The sequence below is a fragment of the Vombatus ursinus genome, unplaced genomic scaffold (assembly GCF_900497805.2).
Source record: "Vombatus ursinus unplaced genomic scaffold, bare-nosed wombat genome assembly UNPS02014786.1, whole genome shotgun sequence".
Classification (NCBI taxonomy): domain Eukaryota; kingdom Metazoa; phylum Chordata; class Mammalia; order Diprotodontia; family Vombatidae; genus Vombatus; species Vombatus ursinus.
The window spans coordinates 18,914,035-18,925,699 of NW_020954564.1; the positions used below are offsets into that span (position 1 = coordinate 18,914,035).

General features: G+C 37.7%; 1 protein-coding gene across 1 annotated transcript; it reads right to left on the reverse strand.

The window, feature by feature from the left end:
• Positions 1-5,204: 5,204 nt before the first annotated feature.
• Positions 5,205-6,167, reverse strand: LOC114047309 (olfactory receptor 10A5-like). The gene has a single exon (XM_027868076.1). It carries the CDS (start codon positions 6,150-6,152, stop codon positions 5,205-5,207), a length of 948 nt encoding a protein of 315 aa, XP_027723877.1. The 5' UTR covers positions 6,153-6,167.
• Between the last annotated feature and the right edge of the window lie 5,498 nt (positions 6,168-11,665).

Here is an 11,665-nt window from a genome sequence, read left to right on the forward strand (position 1 = left end):
TTACTCTTGAGAAGGTCTAAGTGCTCCAGCTTTTCTCACCTTTGCATGTCTGGTTGCGTTTTTCTGTCAATCATCCCTCTTGCTTCCCTTGTGTCTCTCTAAGCTCTTTTTCAAGATTGGTGATGAGCTTATATTTTCTGACACAATTTATTTTTTTCTTCATTTAGGAGTTAATCCCCTCAAGTTCTGGTGTGTACTATCCCCTTCAAGGGAAGGTCAGTGGAGACTAGACAACTTCTGTCCCATTTTCAGAGAGATCTGTTTCTCCAATCCAATCATACAATCTCTTGTGACATTATTTTTGTGTTCAGTATACCCCCATGGATACCTATTTGAGCAGGTAGAATGCAACCAAAACTAGTTAGCTAATTCACCTCATGGTCACAGTAAGTCCTTAACATTCAGTCTTGTCAATATCACATTTAGCTGTAGTTGTAGACAATCATTAGGGAGTTTCATGTTGTGTAAAATCAGAAATAGGACCTGAGAAGGAAAACTTAGTATGCTATCTACTATAACTATATTTGAATAATAGTCTTAATAATATTAACCACATTCTCAAAATTTGAATTAGTAATTAAAAATATTTAGGATTTTTCAGATGTTTAAATGCATTTATTTACCATTGGGATGAAATAATATGCTCCTGTGAAATCAAAAGTGCCTTGAAAACTAGGATTGTTTTTTATTCATTTTTACATCCTGTAGGAAAATGAAACAAACTAAAAAAAATGAAATTTCATCTCAGTTCAAAATATTAACATAACTCCTTTTCTTATGTTGGAATCTAGGTAATTAGGGACAAGCTGATGGGTGGTGGACTCCACAGGCTATGTCTTTCCCTTGACTAGTGAACTCTTTCAGTGCCTTCTCTATACCTCACAGTATTCCTTCATTCTTTCTTCAAGTTGACAAGGGCCAATATGTGGGCAGGATGATACTAGAAACTATTAGGGATATTTGCTTTGAGATTTCTTCAATGAATGTGCAATCTCATCCTGCTAAAACCTTGAATAGTCTGGAGTTGGTTCCATTCCATACTGACTGTCCAGAGATATTTGCTGAATTTGAATATACTAGAGTCATAATTCCCACTTTTCTTTTGACACCATTAATTTTCTTTTTAAAAAGTTTATTCGTATCTTTTGTTTTTATATTGACTAAATTTCCCTCCTCAATTGTTTCAGAGAGCCATATCATATAACAAAGAATTTTTTAAAAAAGAAAAACATGAAGAGAAAAAAAATCAGGAAAACTAATCAATATAGTGAAAAAAATTGACAATATATACTATGTTCCACAATTTTGGACACTTACCCCCTTCCCTCACCCCCGCCTCTGTGAATGAGTGAAGGGATATGTCTTTTTATATCTCTTCTTTGAGACCAAGCTTGCTTTAATTTTGTAACAATCATTTTAAATTATTTTGTGGTTGTTCTTTACATTTACATTGTAGTAGTAGTGTATATTGATTTCTTGGCTCTGATTACTTCACTTTGCATCAGTTCATGTAAGTCTTTTCACAATTTTATATTCATCTGTAGTCATCATATTTTATCATTTCTTACAGCATAATAATATTCCATTATATTCACGTACCACAATGCATGTAGCCATTCCCCATCTGATGAGCACCTAATTTGTTTCCAGTTTCCCCAGACCATAGCACAAGGCCCGGAACGTAGTAGGTACTTAATAAATGCTTATTGATTTGTTGTTTGCTTCCACAAAACAAAGTTCTGCTACAAATATTTTAGTATATAGAGATTTGCTTTTTTTTTTAACCAAACCCCAGGGTTTATGCATAGTAGTAAAATCTCGGGGCTACAGGGTATGGATATTTTAGCCACTTTATTTGTATAATTCCAAATTGCTTTTCAAAATGGTTGTACAGATTCACAGTCCTACCAACAGTGCACTAGTGTGCCTATCTTCCCCAAACCTCTCAAACATTGAATTCCTATCTTTTGTCATCTTTGCCAGTTTGCTGGATGGGAGCTGAAACTTCAGGGTTGTTTTGATTAGCATTTATCTTATTTTTAGTAATTTGGAGCATTCTTTCATGTGATTGTGAATAGTTTGTAATTCTTATTTTAGTACAGTTTGCTCATAACCTTTGACCACATAACTATTGGGGAATAGCTTTTGGTCTTAATATTTGTCTTTTAATTATCTAAGTATCTTGGATTCCAAGCTCATTCAAGAAATTTAATACAAAGATCCCCTTCCAATTTAACTACTTCCTTTTCCCAAGATATAGTTATTTTGTTTATAGAGAAGCTTTTCAGTTTCCTGTGATAAAAAAATCTGTTTTATTCTTTTGCAATTGTTTATATCCCTTGTTGAATTAAGAATATGTACTACCCATAGCTATGAAAGGTATATGATCTGCTTCTCATCTAATCTGTTTATAGTCAAAACTTTAACATTTAGGTTGTATATACATTTTGAATTCATTATTGAATATGATATAAGGCATTAACACCAAAACCTTTCTTTGGAAACTTCAAGTTCACTCTTAAGCATCCCAAATATATCTAGTCCTTGTCACTCAGTCGGACTGAGTCTTGGCCCTTTCATCATCTGGAAATGTGTTTTCCACAGATGTTTCTCACAAAAAAAATGACAGGGATACAATGGTAGAAGTCAGTCTACCATACAACATAGCAGGAAACTTTACATTTCTACTCTTCAACATCATTTCTGCTCAAGGTCCTTTGAATCTTTGTGGCATGACCCATGAATAATTGCCCTGTTTTAGTTTAGGTTACTAATTTTTCTAGTCACTAAGATTTGCAACTTTATAGTCATCCTTACCTTTTCTTCTCTTCTCACCCTTAATGTCTTGCCATTTTTTGTCTCTCCACAACAGTTTTCACACATGTGGTCTTCTTTGTTCTCACTCAGCCACTACCTTAGTTCAGGTTCTCATCACCTTTTGCCTAAACTATTTCAATGACCTCATAATTTCCCAACTTCATTTATCTTTTCACTCCAATTCTTCTTCCACACAACTGCTCTAAGGAATGGACCCTTTTTGTTCTGTTATCTCTCCCCTACTTCATTGCATTTCTCTTGGTACATGTTGACTTCTGCAATAGAATCAAAACTCTTTGAGAGTAGTCTTTGTTTCATTTTTTGTCTTTGTACCCTCCGCACCTCGATGTTTATCAGTTGATCAGCTGATTAATCAGAATGTCCACTCAATTTAGACTTCTGACTAGATGGATGGCTAAATGAAAATAACATTTAGGGAGAAAAACAGGATCCAAGGGTTGGAAAACAAGATCTAGAGAAATTCTACAGTAATTTAAATCATTCATCATGGAAGAAAGGAAACTGAGGGAAGGTTTCAATGAAGGCTGTAGGTTAGGAAGGGGCTTATTGATCTAAACTTGTTGATCCATTTTCTCCATCCATATTGAATACAAGAAGAGATCTATATTTAGGAAGAGATTATCTTTTCTTTTTTTCACTACTAGTTGAAAGACAAAGAAGCCATGTGATGTAGTGTTCTAGAATGCCAGCTGTTGAATCAATAACCATGATAATATTTTTCTTTTGACTGAACTGATAATTTCATCACTATAGGGATATTTGGATTAAGAATTCTATCTACTAATGAGAATTAGTACCTGGTGTGCCATTTATAATTTTAGAGAATTTCCTGAGCCACTAAGAGGTTAAGTGACTTGGCCAGGGTCACACAGGCAGTGTATGTCAAAGGCAAGACTTGAACCTGGTTTTTCCTTTCTACAAGGCTAGCTCTGTAATAGATATGTCACTTTGTGATTAAACAATAATAGTTTTAGCTCACATATATAAAGCTCTTTAAAGTTTGCAAAATGCTTTACAGGAAGAAATGAGTTCATGTCCTATTTGACATATTTTAGATTTGTGACTATAGGTTGGTCATGGGCAAGTTACTTAATCGATCACTACTCCAACCCACCCTTTAAGACTTTAAGTTACAGAAGAGTTGCTGATCAACCCTGGTAGAAAGATTTTTTTATCGTGAGGAGTCCCCTACTATGATGAAATCGTAACCCAACAACAAATATGGAGGTGTGTGTCTGTATATGTATTTATGCGCATCACCACCAGTTGCTATGCTGAGCTAGTGAACAGGTAACACTTTTATCAGTCTTCCTTCATATTCTTCCTAAAGAGAATGAAGTCATTAAGGTATACCAACATTTTCAAGTAGTTCATGTTTCCACCTACTTCCTTCCTTAGTCACTATGAAGTGAGAAGTATTTCTGGAGATGCCTTGGGCATATATTGAAACTAGTAAAATCCACTGGGCAGATGAAAATTGTTTTCTTCTGTCCTAGAAATCTGGTAGTAGCCACTGCAAAAGTTCAACATTGAGAAACACTGGCTGTCTACCAGACAATCTTGGGCATAGGGAACTGTTGACACGGTGCACTGACGAACCACTTTGAATCCTTTGTTCAAAGTCTGGTAGCCCGCACACAGTCATATCTTTCTTTTCTTAATTCCTATGTCTATTCTAGGTGCTGCATAAAGGCTGATGGACTATGTGAAGATACCATTGACCAGAAATATCTTGAGATAGCTTCTGTGGTCTTCTATCACTGATAAATATTTCCAAATTTTTCCCGAAATAGCAGGAAATCTGAATCGCATTCTGTAAGCTTCTCCTTGTGCATATCTCACATCCTACATATGCAATGAAAACATGTTTTCTCTCTTTCTGAGCATTAACCTCAATCAATTCTGCCATTATTCTGCTACTGTAAAATCACCAAAGTTAAATTTCTTGGGATCTACTTCGGAGGTTGGGAGATTGGTGCACTCATGATGTTTACTGCTATTGCTTGCCTCTCTCCTTTAAGCTTCTGTATAGTCTACATGGATGTTCAAAGTCTCAGGTATATGGTTTCAACTTGTTATTTGCAGTATCCTCCTAGTGTTTTGGATGGACTAAGATTGGTTCCAGTTAATACTAATACTCCAGATATAGTTGTTGGATCAGGGCACATCAGAGCAATCCATCTTTCTGTTGGCACTAACCACTTCTTTAGAGAACTTCAAGCTTGCTCTAATGTATACCAGATATGAGTAGTCCTTGTCACTCAGATAACAGTAGAATCCCACACTCCAAAGTGATTCCCCCGCTTTTCTACAAACTGTCCAGTCCATTTAGGAACAAAGTGGGGAATTATCCCTATAACTGAATGTCATAGTTTGCAAAAACTTATTGCCCTGAGGAAGGTCCTAGAAACTGCTGCCTTCACTTCATTATTCCTCAGGCTATAGATGATGGGATTCAACATGGGGGTCACTACTGTATAGGACAGTGAAAGCACTTTCTTGCTTTCAGGAGAGTTATTGGACTTGGGCCGAAAATAGAGGAGGCTAAGAGATCCATAGAAGAGGGAGACTACAACAAGATGGGAAGAGCAGGTAGAGAAGGCTTTGCGCTTCCCCTCAGATGAGGACATCCTGAGGATGGTAGCAACAATACGGGCATAAGAGCTCAGTATAAAGAGGCAGGGTGTCATGACAAACACAGTGGTCCCTATAATAGCATAGACTTCAAACAAGGTTGTGTCTCCACAGACCAGACTTAGCACAGGTGGGCTGTCACAGAAAAAGTGGTTAACCTTATTGGAATGACAGAATGAGAAGCTGAAGAGCCATGTGGCCTGTACAGTGGCCACAGGAAGACCTGATAGCCACGAAGCAGCAGCCAGATGGACACAGACCCTGTGACTCATGATGACTGGGTAGCGCAGGGGTTCACAGATGGCCACGTAACGGTCATATGCCATTGTGGTCAGGAGACAGCACTCTGAGACCCCAAAGAAGAAGAAGAAATACATCTGAGTGGCACAGCTAAGAAAGGAAATGGTTGCATCATGAGCCAATAGGGTCCCCAGCATCTTGGGTACAATAACCATATTAAAGCCAATCTCTAACACAGAAAGATTCCTGAGGAAGAAGTACATGGGACTGTGTAGGGCTGAGTCAGAAGTAGTCACCACTATAATGAGGGTGTTGCCCAACAAAGTGACAAGTTGAATGGTGAGAAACAGTGTGAAGAGCAGGAGTTGGAGCTCAGGTTGCAGGGTAGAGAAGCTCAGGAGGACAAACTCATCCACTGCTGTCCAATTCTCCTGAGCCATTGGAACAGAGACCGCTCCCAAGCTGCAGACAGAGACAGAACAAGTTTTCACTAGAGAAGCCAGAGTCTAGTTTCCTGGTTAGCATTCTGTGCTGTTCCCCAAGGAGTAGATGGGAGGACAGAAGATCTTGGTTAGAGAAGAAGGTCCTCAGTATAGTAAAAGACTGAGGATGCAAGCAAAAAACCTATCTGTAGATTGAGCTCTGAGATGGGGTTGAGTCAACCTTTGGAACAGTGTAGACACTAACTATAAACACAGAAAGATGACATTTGCTATCTTGGGTCTATCAACACCAGGATTTATTTTCTTTTGGGATCATCAAGGGAAATGAAAATCGGTGTTATGAAGTAGAAGAAATGATGGACTTGGAAGAAAGAGACCTGGGCTTTACTCCTTAATACTTGCTTTTTTTTTTGATCATGGGTAAGTCATGTAACATCACTGAACCTCAGATTCTTCATTTGTATGTTAATATTTGTATTATCCACCTCAGAGGATTGTTGGGGATAGGGTTATCTAAACCCTAAAAGCAAGATATAAATGTGAGTTATTCTAAAGGATATTGGATTTGCTGAAGAGCTCTGAGTTTGATTTCCAGTTATCCATATTATCTATGTGATGATGAGTAAGTTATTTAACTTTTCCGAGTCTGCATTTCCTCGTTGGTAAAATAGGGAAGCTGAGAACCAAAACAAGTCAATAAACATTTATTAAGTATCTGCATATGCTAAGCTAAGCACTGGTATCCAAAGAAAGGTAAAAAATAGCCCATGCTCTCAAAGAGCTCACAGGGGGAGATTATATGCAATTAGTTACATGCATATATGTATATATGTAGATACACACATGCATATGTTTATATATGTGACAAAGTGGAGCTAATCTCACAGGGATGGCCCTACCATTAAGGGAACTGGACAAAGCTTCTTGTAGAAAGTGGGATTTTAGGTGAGATTTGAAAGGAAGCCAGGAAAGTCAGGTGGTAAAAATGAGGCGGGGGAGCATTCCAGGCACAGGAGATAGCCAGGGAAAAATGCATGGAATTGAAAGATGGCATTTATTTGGCAGGGAGTAGTGAGGAGGCCAGCGTCAGCATGATATAGTGGATAAAGGGCTAGCCTTGGAGTCAAGAAGATCTGGGATTAAATCCTGCCACTGGAACAAATTATTTGACCATAGGCAAGTCACTTAACCTTTAAGTGCACCAGGCACACCTTTGAGGTTGTAAATTGTAATTGAATTATTGATGTGCATTGATGGAGGAAGCTGCTACACTGTCTGGACCATCCTCAAGGATAATAATACTTGCACTACCTACCTCTCAGGATTGTTGTGAAGAAAGTGCTTTGTAAACTTTAAAGCACTATAAAAATTTGAATTATTCTTTTTAGAAGGGTAGGATTGTCTGTGACATCACTTCAGAAAGTTTGACGTATCTCATGAACATCCTTAGTTTCTCTTAACAACTCACATCCATAAATTTATCTATACTTTATGTCTTATCCTGTTCATATTCCCAGCCTCAGGGTCATAGTATTTGAGAGTTGGAAGAGACCTTTAAGCTCATACCATTTCAAAAGTCCCCTTTATTATAAATCTAGGTGAGGGATCTGAGGACCTGAAAGAGTAAGTACCCTGAATTGCCTCTGTTCTCATAGCTACTAAGTCACATACCCAGGATTAGAAACCAGATCTCTTGGCTCCTACTTTAATATCCTTTCCATTGTTTTTTGTTTGTTTGTTTAGTCGTTTTTAGACCTGTCTGACCCTTTCTGACCTTATTTGGGGTTTTCTTGGCAAAGATCTGGAGTGGTTTTGCCATTTAGTTCTCCAGCTCATTTTTATAGATGAGGAACTGAGGCAAACAGTGCTAAGAGACTTGCTCAGGGTCACACAGTTATTAAGTGTCTGAGGCAGGAATCTTTTCCTTGGGTCTTATTAATGAACTATTTAATTTCTTCTGCACTCAGGAAGGCTATCTCATCTGGAAGGAGAATGAGGTATCCTAAGAGACCTGAGATCCAGCCCATTTCTTTCTTTTTCTTTTTTTTGTGAGGCAATCAAGGAAGGAGGGGTTAAGTGATCTGCCCAGGGTCACACAGCTAATAAATATCAGGTGTCTGAGGCCGAATTTGAATACAGGTCCTCCTGAGTCTAGGGCGGGTGCTCTATCCATTTCATCACCCAGCTACCCCGATTTAGCCCATTTCTGAAGTGAAATTTATCTGGATAAGTATAGCCTTTGCTAGTCCATAGGGCCCTGGCTTCCAAAACTCCTTCTTGAATTATGATAGTTGTAATGGTATTCTCCATCTCACATTTAGCCAAATCCAAATCTCCAATGTAGTGAGTGAACCATCTACCTCTACTGAAATCATATTCAAAGTTGTCCTTAATTACTTTTTTTTGGAACAGTGGGTGGGAAGTTTCAGAGACAGATTTTGTATTGATATAAGGAAAACTTTCTAATATTTACGGCTAAGTTCCGTATTGCTAGATGCTCTCACATATAGACTGGAAAATTGTGATAATGATAATTAGCATTTATATAGTGCTTTTAGGTTTGCAAAGCACTTTATCTCCATTTTATAGATGAGGAAACTGAGGCAGACAGAGTTAAGTGAAGTCATATAGCCAGTAAATGTCTGAGGCCATATTTGAATTCAGGTCTTCCTGACTCCAGACACAGGGCTCTATTCCCTGTGGGATATGGAATAGGGGATTTCTGCTCAGTTATGGGTTACCCTAGATGACCTGTGAGGTCCCTTCTAACACTGCAATTCTGTGAGTCCATGACCTTAGGTTAATAGAATATGTTTATCGAGAAAAATTAAGTATTTCCTAAAAACTTAACAGAGGCAGAATGTAGAAAACTTAAGTTCATGACAAATAACAAAGGTTTTAAAAAGAAACATTTATTAGAAATATAAGAAGTTAGGCATATTCATGACAATTAGCAAGGCAAATGGGAAGTACAGTACTCACATGATTATTCTTTAAATCATGAATATGTCTAAGATGAATAACTCATAATGTCTCTGTCTCTCATTCGGGTCAGTTATCTAAAGAGGTAGGAATGGAATGCCGATCATTCTGCTTAGAGTTTTCCACATTTCTGGTACTTCACTGAGGTGCCAATCAATAGAGAATGAATTGGATGAAACCTGGAAAGAATCTTTAGGAATTATGGAATCTTTGATGAGAACTGAAAAATTTGTGGCTTTTGTTAGTACTTCTCATAAGTATTTTCAAAAGTAGGTTATGAAAAATGAAAATCTGGCTAAAAAGGTAATGTCAAAAACTGAATTTGCCTTTCTGGTATATGGCTTGGAGTTTGGGTTTAGGGTTTGGGAAGTGCTATTAAGTAATAAGAATAGTAGCTAACAATTACATAGGGCCAGCTATGTGCTGGGCACTGTGCTAAGCACTTTACAAATGTCTCCTTTGATCCTCATGACCACCCTGTGAGGGAAGTGCTATCACTATCTTTATTTTACAGATGAGGAAACTGAGGCAAACACCTAGGTGGTATGAACTCAAGATGGGGTCAGAGGTCCATCCCAGACTCTAACACTTCTTAGATCCAAGTCACTGGGGAATTGGCAAGGGTTGCAGTAACCACTGTGGTTTTCATTGGATTTTCTTGGCATGCTGGCACTTACTTGCAACCTTTTACAGGATGCCAGGTATTGCTTGCTCAGTTTCCTGTAGAAATACAGAATAATGCCATCAAAACATCATTTTGTATACATTAGATTACAAGCTCCTTGAAGGCAAGGATGTCTTGTGCCTCTTTTTGTGCACTTAGCACAATGCCTGGCATATAGTAGGTACTTAATGTTTATTGATTAATTGATTGATGTATTCATAGGACCTCCTCTCAATATTGTAGGGTCACAGCCATTTACTTGTGAAAACAATATAGCCTTGAGATTCCCTAGTGCTTCATCATGGCTTCAGAAACCCTCCCATATCAAGACTATCTGGGTCTTTCCCTCTTCCACAGTACTGTTTTAGTTCACATTCTGGGACAAGGCATCTGACAGTGTGGTTTTTTTTTTTGTTTCTGGAACCTGTGGTCTCATTGGTAGGTGGAACTCTCAATGAGGAGATTTCAGGAGCTACTTACAGTTAGGGTTTTAGAGAACTACTTGGGACACTGAGAACTTAAACGACTCACCATCCAGGGCCATACAGCCAGCAGGACTTTAACCCAAATCTGCTTGCTTTGTCTATTATACCATGCTTCCCCTTGCATTTATTAACAAGGGAAAAAATTATAGAACAAGAATAGCTTACCATGTGTCATGCCTTGAAAAGAGACAAGCTTCTTTGGAATACATTTTTTCCTCAAAAGATTTGAACAGTTAGCTTTCAAAAGAAGATATCCAAGCCTTCATCATCTGTGTGAAAAAATTCTCCAAGTTATTAAAAGAAAAATGCAAATTAAAGCAACTCTGAGCAGTGATGATGAAAAAGAAAAGAAAAGAAAATGACCACTGTAAGAAGGGCCATGGAAAAACAGGTACATAAATGCACTGTTGGTGGAGCTGTGAATTGGTTCAGCCTTTCTGGAAAGCAATTGGAACAATGTCCCCAGAGTCATTGAACTGTGCATAGCCTTTGACCCAGCAATAGTACTGCTAGGCCTATACCCCAAAGAAATCAAAGAACAAGGAAGAACTTGATATATGCAAAAATATTTATGGCAGCTCTTTTTTTTTTTCCAGTGCAAAGAACTGGAAACAAATGATGATGATGATAATGATCTTTTTTCTAGAGAACTGATGATGAAGAATACTACTGACCTTCTGGCAGAGAGGAAATACACTCAAGATGCAAAATGAGATATTCATTTTTGGATATGACCAATGCAAGTATCTTTTTTTCCCCTTTGACTATGCATATTTGTTATAATGGTTTTCTTTTTTTATTGGAGGAAGATAGAAGGGAGACAAAATAAATGCTTCTTAATTTAAAAATTAAAATAACATTTATATAAAAATAAATTCAAACAACTTTTTGGTAAGGACCATCAATGAGTGCTATGTTTTTTCCAGGTGATGCTGTTGTGTCTCTTTTGCCATCTTGATTACCAACAACTTCCTATATCTAATTGTTGTATCTCTTTCTGCAAGAGTTAAATAACATAATTATTAGTTAACAGATAGTTGAATAGATTAGGGTTTTACCCACCAGCAGCTCTGTAGAGTTTGAAAAGCTTGTGGACTTTCATTTTCAGTTTTAGGTGGGAAAAGTCTATCATCTGTAATCTTTTGTGTTGGTGCCACTTTAATGGTGATCCCTGATTCTCTATCAAAAATATCCACCTAGGATTGAGATGACACAGCAGTGGGACAGCTATAAATTCCACTTGAATGGGATGTTCTCATAACAGACTAGCCCTGTCCCTACAAATGTTTTTTTTCCCCCAGGATCATCCCATGTTTAGGTACAGCCTTTGATATGGATGGATTATTTACCTCCCAATCAGGCTACTACCAATATAGCTC